Source organism: Sturnira hondurensis, unplaced genomic scaffold, assembly GCF_014824575.4.
Source record: "Sturnira hondurensis isolate 20B ecotype Veracruz unplaced genomic scaffold, ASM1482457v3 Scaffold0023357, whole genome shotgun sequence".
Classification (NCBI taxonomy): Eukaryota; Metazoa; Chordata; class Mammalia; order Chiroptera; family Phyllostomidae; genus Sturnira; species Sturnira hondurensis.
The window spans coordinates 2,982,141-3,000,122 of NW_028095988.1; the positions used below are offsets into that span (position 1 = coordinate 2,982,141).

Consider the following 17,982-nt stretch of genomic DNA (forward strand, 5'->3'; position numbering starts at 1 on the left):
TAAAACACAACCATAAAAATTTTTAAATTAAGTGGCAGTTACCATATAATTCCTTTGGAACTTTTATGCCCTTATGAACATGTATTTCTTTTTTTTTTAAGATTTTATTTATTTATTTATCTTTAGAGGGGAAGGAGAGAGGGAGAGGAACATCAATGTATGGTTGCCTTTTGTGCATCCCCTGCTGGGAGTTGGCCTGCAGGGAACCGGCCTGCAACCCAGGCATGTGCCCTGACTGGGAATCGAACGACAGTCCTCTGGTTCACAGGCCTGTGCTCGATCCACTGAGCTATACCAGCCAGGGCTGAACATGTATTTCTTAAACATGTAAGTAGCACACTATACTTACTCTTCTTTTTTTTTTTTTTTAAATTTTTTTTTTTTAATTTATCTTTAGAGGGGAAGGGAAGGAGAGAGGGATAGAAACATCAATGTACGGTTGCCTCTCGTGAGTCCCCTGCTGGGAACTGGCCTGCAACCCAGGCATGTGCCCTGACTGGGAATCGAACCGCGACCATGTGGTTCGCAAGCCCGCGCTCAACCACTGAGCTATAGCAGCCAGGGCTATACTTACTCTTCTTGAAGCTGCTATTTTTTCCCCATTCAATACCTCATGCTGTTTTTACCTAAATGCAAAACAACCTAGCAGTCCATTAAATGGGTATGCCACATTTTAACTAATTCCCTACTAATCACCATTTAAGCTGTTAATTTTTGATTCTCTAAATAACGCCCTAATTAATACCTTTGATATATCTTTGTTCTATTGTTTCCCCAGAGTACTTGCTAAAAGTCAAATCTCTAGGTCAAATGGCATGAATATCTAAAACTTCGAATTTTCACTTATGGATTTTGTTACAAGATTTTAATGTTTATGGAATCAAATTGGCATTTTTTTTGCTTGAATTTCCTATTATGCTTGATATTAAAATGTTTCTTATATTTCTTTAAACAACATAGTATTGAACTATGATTCATATACCACAAAATTCAACCTCTTAAAGTGAACAATTCAGTGATTTTGTATATTCAGAATTGTGCAACTATTACCACTACCTAATTGCAGAACATCTGCATTACTCCACAAAGAAACTTTGTACTTGTTAGTAGTCACTCCCTATTCTTCTCTCCCCAGCCCCTGGCAACCATTAATCTACTTTATATCTCTACATATTTGCCGTCTCCAGACATGTCTAATCAATAGAGTCATACAATTATGTGGCCTGTTTGTGCCTGGCTTCTTTCATTTAACATATTTACAAGGTTCATCCACGTTAAAACATACATCAGTACTTCATTTTTTTTCTTTTTCTTTGTAAACAACACTTGGCACATACTAAGCACTCAATACCTGTTCATTATTGTTAATACTACTGTCACCGTTTTCAGAATCTAGTCCCCCAGGGCCATCTTTTTTAATTTCTTAAAGATTTTGTTTTTTTTTAGAGAAAGGAGAAGGGAGGAAGACAGAGTGGGATAGAAACATCAATGTGCAAGAGATACATCCATCGGCTGCTTCACGCACACCAACTGAGGACCTGGCCTGCAACCCAGACATATGCCCTGACCGCAAACTGAACCAGCAACCTTTCAGTTCGCAGGCCAGCACTCAGTCCACTGAGCCACACCGGCCAGGGCTCCATTTCTTCTTGTGGCACAATATTCCATTGTATACATACACCAAATTCTATTTATCTGTTCATCAGTTTGTAAACATTTAGGTTGTTTCTCATTTTGGACTATTATAAATAATGATGTTATGAACATTTCTGTACATGCTTTTCTTTCTGTGTACAAGTTTGTGTGTCTTTACTTGTTTCTAATAAGGTAAATTTAATTCATCTAGAATTATGTTGTGACATGGGAATCTACTTTCCTTCCAAAACAGTAGCTACTAGTATCTCAGTACAGAAGCCTAGATTTTCATATCTTCCTCCAAGTCTTTTAAAGTTGTCTAGAACAAGCAAAACTCCATATTAATTTTTTCCAGCAATTCACAACTGTCACTGCAAAGCATCCAACTTGGTTTTGAAGGGAGTGACTTTCTTTTTACACTCATATTTCATTAGTTTATGCAATAATTAATAAAATTATGAAACACAGTAAGTAAACTGAAATAAGTACAACTGGCTCTTAATAAATAGAAAAATCCACTGCAATGACCATAATGTGCAGTTATATTAGAGAAGAGCCAGCATTCCACATACCATGGAACTCAATACTGAATCTGCCTTTTTCTCATATATTCAGATAGATTCTGGGTTCATTTCTACTTGGGTAACTTGATGGCAGAGGGACAGCTATGATCGGCAGTAGCTATTGCTCTGCCTTGAACTATTTTCAACGGCAGTCAGACGCTAAAACTCCGAACACCGTTCTTCTGGGAATGGCAATTTCTCATTGTTGCCGGGTGTTACAAGTAGCAGTGGGAAGGCGAAATGTCCTCTCTCCCCATCAATCTCCTGTTCTTAGAATTTCAATGCTGCATGTCAATTATGTATCTCAATAAAACAGGGGAAAAAGAATTTCAGCTTGAGAGCAGATATCCTCCTTGCTGATATGTGGCACACGCAGGGAGAGATGCTTTTGTTGAAATGCCCCAAGCACTTGGTCTTTTATCATGGGTCCCCTTTCCCCCTCCATTCAGTGTTGTATCATTTTCCTACACTAATCCTCCTTCTGCCACTGAGGCTACTCTGTGGACTTTCCCTCTACTTTCTACCTTTTAGAAGTTTCTCAGTTTCTGATTCACCAAAACTTCCCTCCTAGTTTTTGAGTAAGGAGATACGTATGTCTTTAATATACTTTTTATGGATTATATTACACATCACTAAATGTTAATTCTATAAAAATTCCTACTTCCTCATGCCATGCTACAGTTTTACTGTTTGCCATATTCAATTTATCAATTGTTTTCAAGTGCTACATCTATACGTGTAAGTTAAATGGTATTTGTGGGTAAATTCTAACTATTTGAGGTTTATGTGTCATAGTTCTGCTAACCTCATAGTAGGGAAATTTGTCTTTCTTCCAGGACAGTATAAACAACAGAAAAAGGTTTTTAAAAATTTGATAGGACTCTGTACTTTATATTTTGTTGCGGGGGCTTTTTATACATGCTTAATGGTTGGGCAAACAAAGTGTTCAGAATTGTTTAAACCAGTAAGAAGTAAATCTCCTAACTCCCCAGAAAAAAGCTTTTATACCAATCTGATATATCTGTCCAGGTATGTCCTGAACAAATACATGTGGACACATATATATATATAACTCATCCTACATATATGTATATGTATCATTAACAAAATGACATCATTCTGTTTTACAACTTGCTTTTTTTCACTTTATATAGACAGTTTTTAATATCAAAATGTAGGTCAAATTTATTCCTTAACAGCTTCATAGTATACTATGTATACTATAATAGTATGCCATAATTTATACTTCCACAGAAACATTTGTTTTGGTTGTTGTAGGTAATGTCTCTGTACAAATATATTTGCACTCTTTTATCTTGGATAAATTTTAAGAAGGGGAATGAGTCAAAGACTGATATTACCATACTGTCTTCCAGAAATGTTCATGCCAACTTAGCTTATGGGGTGGATTTAGACAACTGAACTTTTAAACGTGATGTAGTAACTTGAAGCCATAAAGTAAAGACAGATAAATTTTACAATGTAAGAACTGAAATTTTCTATTAGGCAATAATATCATACACAAAGTCAGGTACTGAGGCTTTTACCTTTTGGGAGAAAAAAACTTAAACTAATAACATTTATAATTAAAATTGAATGTAACATCTTTAACCCAACAGAAAAACAGGCCAAGGAAAATCATATACAAACAAAAAATGACCAACATAGAAAAAATGTTCAAATTTTAAACTTAGATTCTCAAATTAAAACAAACAAACAAACCCTCATGATTTGTAAGACAGGCAAAGTTTAACAAGTATAAACTGGTTCAACTTGCTGGAGGATAATTTAACAATTATCCTAAAATTTTAAGTGTAATTATTCCTCCGCCACTAATTCTACCAGTAGGAATTTAACTTACAGAAACAACTGCCTAAGTATAAAGAATTCGCTTCAGTGTACCATTGTTTATAAACAAAAACAACCAGAGGCTATTAACCAAGAACTAAACAAACTATGGGAGATCTATATAATACAGTAATATAAAAGATTTTAGAAAAAAATGTCTAATTGCTTAAAGGGAAACCTATGTATAGAAGAGAAAAAACACCCTTCACCAAAGGAAGTGTGAAGTATGGCCTGGAGATTGGGGGAGAATAATGGAAGAGCGCATACCAGAAAGGCAGACTGACAGCTGTTCATCATCCACTGGAGATGTTTTCTGACTGGCCTTCCCACTTCCCACTTGACTTTCTAGTTTGAGTCTGCTGCACGTCAAAGGAGCCTCCAGTGGACTTTTACAATAAGGGTGGTCCAGCAACTTAGAACTAAGAATGTTCTGCTTGAGAGATCCATCCTCATCCATTTGGCATGAGCTCTCTTTCTGACCAGGCTCTCTGGACACAGATTGATCTGCCCCAGACAATGACAATTTTATCCTGTCATCTTTGACAATACTTGTCCGATTTTCCTGATCCAGAGTCATAGTTTCTCTTTCGGGAATAAACACATTACTAGAATGATGGTCTGGTAAGGAGACGTCATGAATCAGCTCTGGAAACTCCCACTTAGGAGAGGAACAGGGTGACTGGTCCCAGGTATAAGTGGCAATGCCATTCTGTTGGTCAGGAAATGCTTCATCTAAACTCAGCTCCTTGCCCAAAAAAGGGCTTCCTTTAGTGCAGCCATCAGGCACATGAGAGTTCTTTCCCTTCCCCACAGCACTGCTGTCCATAGCTGGGAAGCACGGTTGATGCTGACAAGGGTCTTTTAGTTCTGGGGAAGGGAATGGGCTGCAACTGCCACCCTCACCGTTCTCCCTAAGGGTCTCCTGATGGTCCCCAGGGACCTGCACCCAGCTTTGCTGGGCTTTTTTTAGCTTGCAAATTTTGCTTTTTGTTCTGAAGTGCTGGGATCTGAGAATCCTGTACCGAAATCTAATCATGGGTAATTTCTCATACATCATAAAAGGAGATACTTTTATTCTTCTTTGTTGGTTAAGTTGGAACTTTTTTGGAGTCAGGGGTCCCCCATTCCTGTGGTGCTCCAGCCCTCGGTAGTAGCCATAACAAAAGCGCTTTCTCTTATGCTTGCTCAAAGTGACCACAACGGTGCCACTCTCGACCGAACTTTGATTCTCCCCATTGAACGTCATGGGAAAATCAGAAGCCTGCAGCTCTGTCCTAGGTCTGTGACCAATGGCCTGACCTAACACACTATTTGCTGACAAGTCAGCAACTGCCTTCAAGAGACTTTTTTTTCCATGGTATTCATGGTCAGAGTTCTTCGTTGATGACAGCAGCTTCTCTGCTTGGAGTTTCAAGAGGGTCCTTGAGGAGGAAAGAAAGTGTTTAGTGCCTTTTCTTTTCACCTTAGATGAAAAAGTATTAACATTTTCAGCAGTCACATTCAATTTTGCCTTAGCAAAAAAGGGTTCATCCTGGATCCACGTTTTCTGGATTTGAAGGGCCTTCTTTCTGCACTGGAAATGCCTCAACTGCCTGCTCCAGGTAATTAGCCTTCCCAGCTTCGCTTTCAGAATGCACAAGTGCTGGTGAAAGTAGAACTTCTTAAAGCCTCCAAACCCAGTATTCCACTTCTCAGAAAAGGCTAAGTGGATTCCTTTCCTCCATAGAATTTTCCTCTGTTTTTTCATTTTTCTGATGCATAATGAGATCTGGATGTAGCTATAAAGAAGAGAAAGAAAAGTTACATTTCTATCCTAAAAATGAGGTCCTAAAGACATATTCACAGAAATATAAGTTGGAAAATTTTTAAAAAAAGAGCACAGGAAGCTCAACTTAAGACTATCAGAAATAATGAAATCCTGACACCCAAGGTATTCCCCACAATGAAAGTTGAGGAGGGAAGATTTGAGTACTCTAGCATGACCCTGGTTGCTGTACCTGCTTACGATAAGTTTCAAGAAGCATTTCCCAATATACAGTTTCTGATGGAATAAACAAGGGCAGGGAGTCAGAGTAGAATTTCTGAGTGTTGGCCATGTTTCTCATCTGTTAAGTGATTTTATATGAGTCACCCAAATTCCGTGTTCTCATTCATAAAATAAAGCATGGGAGGGGTGAGGGGACCAGATACCAATTTAGACTAATTCCAGCCCTGGCTGATGTGGCACAGAGCACCAGGCTGAAAACCGAAAGATCGCTGGTTTGATTCCCCATCAGGGCACATGTCTAGGTTGCGAGTTAGGGGCATGCAAGAGGCAACCAATCTATGTTTCTCTCCTTCTTTCTCCCAAAAATAAATAATCAGTTTTTAAAAATAGAAAAATTGATTCCATATCAAACAATCTGTTCCATGTAGTATGTGGTTCAATAGACTGGGCACTGTCCCACAAAGTGAAAGGTCGCTGCTTCAATTCCGTCAGGGCACATGCCTAGGTTGCGGATTTGGTCTCCAGTTGGGGCATATGTGAGAGGTGACTGATCAATGTTTCTCTCTCAAATCATTTCTCTCCCTTTCTCCCTCCCTCTAAAAAATAAATATATATTTTTTAAAAAGGGCAGATAGTTTTGCTCTCTGTATAGTCATCCACAGACAGATAATAAATGCATGCCATATCACTAATCTCAAGAATGATACCAGCCTTCTCTTTGTCAACCAATTATTGACTATGTGGGGACTCCATCAGGTGCTCTCCCCTAGTTACGTTCTCAAGTAAATATAACTGTAAAAAGCCAACGCAGCGTGCATGTGTGCGTGTGTATGAACTTTAGGAACACACCTATGGGAGATGGTAGATAAAAATGACAGTCAAAACCAAATATGATTCCCCTACGATTTAATAAGATCTCATATTACTGAAGGCTCCCTAACTAGAAATAAAGGCACCAGCCACTGAAGGTGGAATGGAAAAATTACTGGACTATAAATCAGAGAACCAATATTCTAATTTCAACTTGCTAATTACTTACTAAGAAGTTGTATTACCATTCTGTGCATTAGTTTTCTCTGGGAAAAAACAGGTGGGGATTGACATATTATTACCTCAGTTCCCTCTATAAATCCCATTAAGATGACAAAATGGAGTTTTTAAAATAGGCAAAAACACTCAATGACAAAGAAAATAAAAGTCTGAAAGAAGAAAAGTAGATGAATGAGAATTAACAGAGTTAGTAAGCCAAAAGAGCAGAAACTAAGCCGGCAGTAGGGGAAGCCAAAAAACAAGCTACAGAACCTCAGAAAGGCTTAAGAATTGAAAGTAATAATACCTATGAAGGTCAGAGTATGAGAGGAAAGGAAAAAGAAAGGACTGATTCAAAGTCTGAATAAAAAACAGACCCTAAGATCCCTTCCCCTATCCTAGGAGGTAACCAAAGTTTCACTTTTGGGGAGGATGACCCAGGACATTTAAGCACACCACGCATATCAAAGGGCAGGGGTACAATAGAAGAATATTTAATAAGTTTACATAGTGAATTCTGTCCCTAACCTCTTTTGCTACTCGGTTCCCAGAAAGATTTACACCCCCAAGGGTATAATCCTTCTTCCCAGGGGAGAAGATATCATTCAAAGAGAAAATATCAACAGATATTGATATTTTGGGATGCCTCAGCTAAATAGGCCTGAACAATCACTCTAGCAGGGGTGTCCAACTCAGCCTGCAGGTTGCATGTAGCCCAGGATGGCTACAAATGCAGCCCAACACAAAATTGTGAGTTTACTTAAAATTGTCTATTTGCTCATCAGTTTTCACTAGTGTTCATTGGTGTATTTACTGTGTGGCTCAAGACAACTCTTCTTCCAGTATGGACCAGAGACACCAAAAGGTTGGACACCCCTGCACAATGTAGTCCAAAGTTTAAGAAACTGTGATTGCTGGGGGAAGAGGGGTTTAAGGGGACTAAATTGTAATGGAAAAATACAATAAGGATTAAGTTAAGAAACAAAAGAAGGAGCCCTGGACGGTGTAGCTAAGTGGATTGAGAGCAGGCCTGTGAACCAGAGACACCGGTTAGACTGCCAGTCAGGCACATGCCTAGGTTTCAGACCACGTCCCTGGCTGGGGGCATGTAAGAGGCAAGAGATCAATGTTTCTCTCACACATGGATGTTTCTCTCCCTCTCTTTCTCCCTCATTTATCCTCTCTCTAAAAATAAATTTTAAATCTTAAAAAAAAAGAAGAAGCAAGGAGACCCCAAACTCCTCTTCAACTCCACACAGCAGGTAACTGCCCCACCCCTACTCAAGATTAGTTTATCCTTCAGAAGGGGTAAAATAAAAGCTATGAAGATGGGAATCCCAGGCATAATTTGAAGATAGAATTATATGTTGAATACAAGACCTCTGCACACACTTTCTCACTTGTCTCCCAGACCCTGGGTAACCCGTCTTAGCACTCAAGCAGAAGATCGGACAATTCTTCTCTAGAGAATCTGGTTAGTCCACAAGAAAATCCATTTACACAGACATTTACCCCACAAAATGGCCCCGTATGGCCCACAGTTCATCCCAAAGTTAATAAGTCCCATCACATGCTCAGAATTTCCAAGCAACTTCTTAGTAGTCTTTCTTTAAAATGACAGAATAACCAAGAATCACCAGACTTCTAGTGAATCAAAAGTAGACCAAAGAGATAACAGCAAAAACTTATATGGAGAAGTCAACTCAAAAAACTAAGGAGGAGAGGGAAGGTGAGTTACTGTTTAGTGGGTACAGAGTTCAGTTTGGGGAGACGAAAAAGGTTCTGAATATAAATGGTGGCGATGGCTGCCTAACAATGCGACTGTAGTTAATGCCACTGCACTGCACACCTATAAATGACTAAAATGGTAAATTTTGTTATGTATATTTTACAATAAAAAAGTGATAAGAGAAAAGAAAATAAACCTAACAGTCCTAAAAGAAGTAAAAGAAAATTCACTAGGAAAAAAAGAATAGAATGTTACTGTTTTTACAGGCACAGAAATTTGTCATTTTTATTGGGGCAGAGTGTTGTTTTTTGAGTTAATAATCATAAACAATGAAGGGGCCTTAAAAATTAAATAGCAAAATGAAAATCTCAATAGAAAATAAAGAGCTAATATCCCTAATATAAGGAACTCTTAGATTGAGGAATAACAAATACAAAGCCTAATGGGAAAATGGAAGAAAAGACATGAGAACACAATTCACAAGAAGATTTTTAAATAATCCTTATTCATAAGAAAAGATGTTCGAGCCCTAAATGGTGTCGTTCAGTTGGTTGGGCATCATTCCACAAAGTTAAAGGTCACCAATTTGATTCCTGATCAGGGCACATGGCTAGGTTGTGGGTTTGGTATCTAGGTGGGGCACATGTGAGAGGCAACCAATTAATGTCTCTCTCGCACATCAAAGTTTCTCTTCCTCCCTTTCTCTCCTTTCCACTCTAATAAATAAATAAATAAATAAATAAATAAATAAATAAATTTTTTTTAAAAAGAAAAGATGCTCAAGAATTCCAAGATGGCTGCAGAGTAGGTGGAAGCAACTGCTACCTACTCTTGGCCCCATATCTGATTTACGGTTAAATTAGAGCAATTGACCTGAATAACCAAGAGAACCCTAGCTGAACTGCAATGTAATAACCAAGGTCTTACAGAAAAAGCCACATAGAAACTGGTAAGAGAGGTGTAGACATGGAAAGGGATAGCTCTACACTAAGATGCAGTAGAGGCTGAGATGCTGGAGGGATACTGTGGCTGTGAAACTTCCTCCCCCTGGGAGCACAGGATCTCACCCTCACGCAGGAATCCCCAAATCAAAGCAACAGAGATGGGAAGGGAGCCTGAACAGTATCTGGTAGTAAAGATCAGTGGGGATTTGGTCTCCCTGGGAGACCCAAACCACATCCTCACAGGGAAGGGCACTACCACTGTTACAGCACTAGTCTGCGAATGCACAATCCAGATTCCGGGTGCTGGCAAGGCCACACTGTTGTCCTCAGCTCTGGTGGAAGGGTTTGCAGGCTACAGCCAGCAGTGACTTTAAGGGGCTTCTTTGTTCTGGGGAGACTTCTGTCAGAGACCCAGATGGTAACTGAACCGTGTGGCTTTGGAAAGAGGGCCAGCTGTGAAATCACTTGACCCCCTCTTGCTGCTGAGTGCAGCCACACAGAGACTTTCAGGCCAGTCCTGAGGAATTTGGCTGCAGTGGCGCAGGGGGACCAGAGAGCTGCACAGGGCTGGGATTTTCAGACAGTGTCTCTCAGGAAAGCTTTGGTCTGGGAACCTGCTGGAAGAGTGCTGAGTTGTGTGGTTACATTGTGAAGAGGCAAATTCTGTTTCCTCTGCCAGTTTAACCCAAGCTACCCTGGGAAGGGAAAGGGTAGCTTTCACTCACCATCCCCTCCATGCTACAGGCTTGCCGGCACAACCCCTAACGGGACACTGTTTCAATTAGCCCTGCCAAGCCCCAACACCCTGATATACTGGCTGCAATTCTGCAGTGGGTAAGAGAGAGTGGCCCAGGGCTAGGGCATTCAAAGTGTGAGACCCTTGGAGACCTCTGTCTAGAACTAGGATGAACTGCTTAGGCCCCTCATGCTGGCTGAACCAGCATCATCCACAACAGGAGACACTTTTGATCTATCCCCCCGAACCTCGGGCAACTGAGATTGCTCCTGTAGAGGGGAAAGATATCTGCAGCCAGCCTGAACCTGCAGCGAACCCCTCCAGGGGAAACTAGAGTTGGAGATGCAGGCAGAGATTGAGTAATTTGGCTTTGAAGCAAGAGCCAATTTCCTCACACTTGAGTACCTCACTGCATGATCATCAAGTAAGAGACACACTAGCCCTGTCCATCCAACCCTGGTTCCTCCACTCCAGTGAGTTCCCAATGCGTGGAAAAGACTGGATTGCAGCTAAACTGGGCTCATCATACAGTCTTTCTTTGGAAGCTCTAGAAGAAGACCAGGCAACCTCAGGTGGAGGCAGGCCTAAGGGAGCCTCAGTTATTTTAATAGTTCTGCCCCCAGCCCTAAGCTGGAGGAAGCTGACTCCTTTACACAGATTGGCCCCTCCAGTAGATGCAGATACAAACAATGAACATTGTGGTAGCTCCACACAATCAGCTCAAGGCTGTTTATACACCATGTCTGACAGTGACTTGTAATTAAACCTAACCCAAGTGGACCCAGAACCAACACAACAAGTGGAGGGCTTCACACTACACCAGAGCTTGACCCAACTAGCCACGCAAGCAATGTACCCAAAGGGGAATTCCAGCAGGTATCAGACACTGCGGGAACAACTCCATCTCAGAGGGCAGCCCCCACAAAGCCTCACACACAGTGGTCAAGATTTACCCTTATAGTCAACCAGCCTGAAGGGATAACTCCACACATGAAAGGGCCAACAGCATTTGAGACTCAATTACAACAGGATGTGCACATAACCCACAAGCAACAGAGCTCAGATAATGTAGATGATTTGTGCCACAGAACCCAGCAAGACACCTCCACCACAAAACCATCATAACCAGTTTGGAAGTCATAGCAGATCTACCTAATACACAGAAAAAAAAAAGGAGAGACAAAGAAATATGTCCCAAATAAAGGGACAAGAGAAATCCCCCCAAAAAGAATTAGATGAAATGGAAGCAACCAAAATACCAGATGTAGAGTTTAAAACAGTGGCTATAAGGATGCTCAAGGGCCTCAGGAGAAGAATGAATAATCTGTTATTCAAAGAGAATAGTAAACATTATTTAGTAGTAAAACAATAGTAAATAGTAAAACAAAGAGATAATAAACATTAAAAAGGATATGCAAGCCTTAAAAAAGAACCAGTCAGAAATGAAGAACAGACTTCTGGCAAAGATGGAGGCATAGGTGGAAACACTGTGCCTCCTTGCACAACCAAAATTAAGGACAACGAAGATTTAGAAACAAAAACACAACCAGCCCTGGCTGGTGTAGCTCAGTGGATTGAGCATGGGCCTGCGAACCAAAGGATCTTGGTTCGATTCCCAGTCAGGGCACATGCCTGGATTAAAGGCCAGTTCCCAGCAGGGGACGCATGAGAGGCAACCAAACATTGATATTTCTCTCCCTCTCTCCTTCCCTTCCTATCTCTCTCCTTCCCTTCCCCCCTGAAGATAAACAAATAAAATCTTTTAAAAACCCCACACAACCAGAACAGACAGAAAATTGAACTGTACAGAAGTTCAACAACCATTTAACCAGACCAGTAAGGGGGGAGGAGAGGGATCGGGACAGCAAAAGGCAGTGGCAGCCAGACCCACCAGGAGTACAGGCGACACAGGGCTGACGGTGGTCACACATTCACACGCAGATAAACTAGGCAAAATTTCAGGACCCCAGCTACAGGAAATAAAGCCTAAAACCACTGACTGAAAAGGTGCCAGCTTGTGGGAAGCAGCAGAGGGACTGAAATCCGAGGAGAGCAGGGAACAAGGGACATTACTCCCTCTCTGACACTGCCCCCAGGTGGGTTGCCCCACCCAGGTGTACACCTAAGGCTGGCCGCTCATACATAACAGGCACAACCTGACCAAAAATGGCTCAATCAGAATAACAAATCAAAGCCCCAGAGCCAGTACTTTTAAGCCACCAAGAGACAGCCAACCTATCAGATGCACAGTTCAAAACACTGGTGGATCAGGATGCTCATAGAACTGGTTGATTTTGGTCTCAAATTAGATGAAAAATGAAGGCTACATTAAGTGAAATGAAGGAAAATGCACAGGGAACAATAGTGATGGAAAGAAAACTGGGACTCAAATTAATGGAGTGGAACAGAAGTCAGAAAGAAACAACCAAACAGAAAAGAATGAAGAAACATGAATTCAAAAAAATGAGGAGAGGCTTAGGAACCTCCAGGACATCTTTAAACATTCCAACATCCGAATTATAGGGGTACCAGATGGGGAAGAGGAAGAGCAACAAGTGGAAGACTTATTTGAACAAATAATAAAGAACTTCCCCAATCTGGCAAAGGAAATAGACTTCCAGGAAGTCCAGGAAGCTCAGAGAGTCCCAAAGAAGTTGGACTCAAGGAGGAACACACCAAGGCACATCATAATTACATTAGCCAAGTTTAAAATGAAGGAGAGAATCCTAGAAGCAGCAAGACATAAGGGGATAGTCACCTACAAAGGAGTACCCATCAGACTGTCAGCTGATTTCTCAAGAGAGACCTTACAGGCAAGAAGGGGCTGGAAAGAAGTATTCCAAGTCATGAAATCCAAAGACCTACATCCAAGATTGCTCTATCCAGCAAAGCTTTCATTTAGAATGGAAGAGCAGATAAAGTGCTTCCCAGATAAGGTCAAGTTCAAGGAGTTCATCATCACCAAGCCCTTACTATATGAATTGTTAAAGAAACTTATTTAAGAAAAAGAATATAAAAAATATAAACAGTGAGTGAATGGACAGCAAACTCAGTTATTAACAACCACACCTAAAAAACAAAAGCAAACTAAGCAGATACCTAAAACAGGAGCAGAGACACAGAAATGGAGATCACATGGAGGGTTAGCAATAGGGGAGTGGGAGGAGGAGAGTGGGGGAGAGGGTACACAGAATACGTAGCATAGAAGGCGGGGAGAAAATAGACAGGGGGAGGGCAAGAGTAGTGTGGGAAGTGTAGAAGCTGAAGAACTTGACACATGGACATGAACTAAAGGGGGGAAGGTGGGTGGGAGATGGTGTGCAGGGTGGAGCAGAATGAAGCAGGGGAAAGGAACAACATTAATGGCATAATCAATAAAATATATTAAAAAGAAATAAACAATACACTAGAAGGAATCAACAAATGGTTAGATGAAGCATAGGATTTAATCAATGATTTAGAGGACAGGAAAACAGTAAGTACCCTAGCAGAGTACCTAAAGGAAAAGAGAATTTCAAAAAATTAGACAAGTGTAAGGGACCTCTAGGGTGATATGAAGTGCAGCAATATCCACATCATAGGTGTACCAGGAGAAGAGAAGGGTCAGCAAGGAATAGAGAACCTGTTGATGAAATAATGGCAGAAAACTACCATAACCTGGTGAAGGAAAAAGTCACACAAGGTCAGGAAGCACAGAGAGTCCCAATCAGGAAGACCTACACAGAGACACATCATAATTAAAATAGCAAAAGTTAAAGACAAAGAAAGAACCTTAAAGGCAGCAAGAGAGACAGTCAGTTACCTACAAGGGAGTTCCCATAAGGCTGTCCACTGATGTCTCAACAGGAACACATAATGCCAGAAGGGACCAGCATGAAGTATTCACAGTGATGAAAAGCAAGAACCTGCAACCAACACTACTCTGTCCAGCAAGGCTACCATTTAAAATTGAAGGTGAAATAAAGAGCTTCCCAGACAAAAAAAAAAACTAAAGGCAATAAATATTTATCAATAACCTTATATTAACAATAACCTTAAAGGTAAATGGATTAAATCTTATAATCAAAAGACAGGTAGCTGAATGGATAAGAAAATATAACCCATATATATGCTGTCAACAAGACACCCACCTCAGAACAAAAGATACACAGACTGAAAGTAAAAGGGTGAAAAAAAATATTCCATGAAATAGAAACAAAAAAGAAAGCTGAGGTAACAATACTTCTATCTGACAAAATGGACTTTAAAAAAAAAGGCCATACCAAGAGACAAAGAAGGTCACCACACAATACTAATGGGATTGATCCAACAAGAGCATATAACCTCTATAAACATATATTCAACCCAATATAGGAGCCCCTATATACATAAAGAAAATCTTGGGGGACTTTAAGAGAGACACTGACAGCAATACAGTCATACTAGGGAATTTTAATACTCCACTATTAACAATGGATAGATACTGGATCCATACAAAAAATCAACAACGCAACAGCAACCTTAAATCACACACTAGATTGGATGGATCCAATAGATATTTACAGAGCATTCCATCCCAAAATAGCAGAAAATACATTCTTCTCAAGGGTGCATGGAACATTCTCAAAGATAACACATGTCAGGACACAGAATTAAGTCTTAACAAATTTAGGAAGATCAAATCATATCAACCATCTTCTCACATCACAATGGCATTAAACTAGAAACCAATTTCAATGTTTTTAAAAACTGAAAAATGTTCAAACACATGGAAGCTAAATAGCATGTTATTAAACAATGAATGGGTTAACAATGAGATAAAGGAAGAAATTAAAAATTTCTTGAAAACAACGAAAATGAACAAACAACAACCCCAAATCTACAGGACACAGAGAAAGGAGTCCTGAGAGGAAAGTTCATAGCATTGTAGGCCTATCTCAAGAAGCAAGAAAAAAAAAAAGAAGCAAGAAAAAAATATCAAATACACAATCTAACCCTATACCTAAAAGAACTAGAAAAAGAACAAACAAAGCCCAAAGGAAAAAGGAAGGAAATAAACAACGCAGAGACCAAAAAATATATAAGTAAATAAATAAATAAATGAATGAATAAAACCACACCACAAACACAATACAAAAGATCGATGAAATCAAGAGCTGGTTCTTTGAAAGGATAAACATTTAACCAGCCTAATCAAGACAAAAATAGAGGGGACTAAAATAAATAAAAAACCAAAAATGAAAGTGGAGAATGGCATCATTGGACAACCTGGGCAAAATGGATAAATTCCAAGAAACATACAACCTTCCAAAATTGAATCAAGAAGAATTAGTAAACCTGAATAGACCAATTACAAATGAAAATGAAGCAGTAATTTAAAAAAATAATAATAACGCCCAGCAAACAAAAGTCCTAAACCAGATGGCTTCACAGGCAAACTTTACCAATAATTCAAAGAATACCTATCCTTCTCAAACTGAATTGGATTTGAAAATTTAAGAGAAGAAAAAACTCCCAAGTTCATTTTATAAGGCCAGCATTACTCTAGTTCCAAAACCAGGTTTTAGCTCCAAAGCACTACAAAGAAAGAAAATTATAGGCCAATATCCCTGATGAACATAGGTGCTAAAATCCTCAACAAAATATTAGCAAATGGAATCCACTAATTCATTAAAAAGATCATATACCATGATCAAGTGGTATTGTTGTGGGGATGCAAGCTTGGTACAATATTTGCAAATCAATAAATGCAATATATAACGTAATCAAAATGAAAGATAAAAATCACATGATCATATCAATAGATGCAGAAAGAACATTTGATAAAATCCAACACCCATTTACGATAAAAACTCTCAGCAAAGTGGGAGTAAAGAGATCATACCTCAACATAATAAAGGCCATATATGAAAAATCCACAGGCAGCATCATACTCAATGGGCAAAAACTACAAGAAAGAACAAGGCAGGGATGTCTGCTTTTACTAGTCTTATTCGACATAATACTGAAAGTCCCAGCCACAGCAATCAGACAAAATTAAAAGGCATCCGATTGGAAAGGAGGAAGTGAAACTATGATTATTCACAGATGACATGATAGTGTACATAGAAAACCCTAAAGAATCCACAGAAAAATAGAAGGTCTAATATATGAATTCAGCATAATAGCAGAATACAAAAGTAATATTCAGAAATCAGTGGCATTTTTATAGACCCACAATAAACTATCAAAATGAGAAACTAAGAAAACAATTTCATTTAGTAGAGTAAAATAAATAAATAAATAAATAAGGTACCTGGGAAAAAAATAAATTACATCCTTAACCAAGGACTTAAAAGATCTGTACTCAGGAAACTACAGGACACTGAAGAAAGAAATTGGGGAAGATACAAATAAGTGGCAGCACATACCACATTCATGGATTAGAAGAAATAACATCATTAAAATGTCCAAACTACCCAAAGCAATCTCTAGATTCAATGCAATTCTTACTAAAATACCATGGCTAATTTCACAGATCTAGCATAAATGTTCCAATAGTTATATAGAACCAAAAAGGACCCCAAGTAGCCTCAGCAATATGGAGAAAGAAAAAAATTGAAGACATTATACTATCTGATAACAAACTGTAAGACTACTGTAATCAAAACAGCCTGGTACTGGCATAAAATAACAGGCATATAAATCAACAGAACCAAACAGAGAACCCACACCTTTGTGAAAATTAGTATTTGATAAAGGAGGTGAGAGCACACAATGGAGTAAAGACAGCCTTTTTGATAAATGGTATTGGGAAAACTGGACAGACACAAGCAGAAAAATGAAACTAGAGAACCAACTTACACCATACACAAGAATAAACTCAAAATGTATAAAATACTTAAATACGTCACAAAACCATAAAAATCCTAGAATAAAACATATAGTAAAATCTCAGACATTTAATTATAGCAATATTTTGATAATCTCCTAGAACAAGGGAAACAAAAGAAAAAATAAACAAATGAGACCATGTCAAACAAAAAAGCTTCTGCACAGCAAAAGCAATCACCAACAAAATGAAAAGAGAACCCACTGTACAGGAGAACATATTTGCCAACGATACATCTGATAAGATGTTAACTTCCAAAATACTGAACTGGCTAAAAAGTCCATTTAGTTTTTGCTATAAAATAAAAAGACACATTATTCATTTTCACCAATAACTTTACTGACTTGGATATTTTGAGAATGTCAACCATCTCCTGTGGTATAACAGTGATGTTCTCAATTAATATCTTTTTTTTTAAAATACTTTATTTATTTATCTTTTAGAGAGGAAGGGAAGGAGAGGAGAGAAATATCAATGTATGGTTGCTTCTTGTGCATCCCCTGCTGGGGACTGGCCTGCAACCCAGGCATGTGCCCTGACTGGGAATCGAACCGCGATTAGTGTGGTTCGCAGGCCCGCACTCAATCCACTGAGCTACACCAGCCAGGGCCTCAATTAATATCTTGATTTGACCATTATCAACTTTAAGTGGTCTACCCAA

The 17,982-nt window shown here is 39.3% G+C and overlaps 1 protein-coding gene across 6 annotated transcripts in view; it reads right to left on the reverse strand.

The window, feature by feature from the left end:
• SENP5 (SUMO specific peptidase 5) overlaps nt 1-17,982 on the reverse strand; it is a 77,221-nt gene that overhangs the window by 48,512 nt on the left and 10,727 nt on the right. For all 6 annotated transcript variants that reach the window (XM_037037648.1, XM_037037649.1, XM_037037650.1 and 3 more), the window contains exon 2: nt 4,314-5,824. In XM_037037648.1, coding sequence (XP_036893543.1) covers nt 4,314-5,824 — 1,511 coding nt within the window. The remainder of the gene's footprint in view (nt 1-4,313; nt 5,825-17,982) is intronic.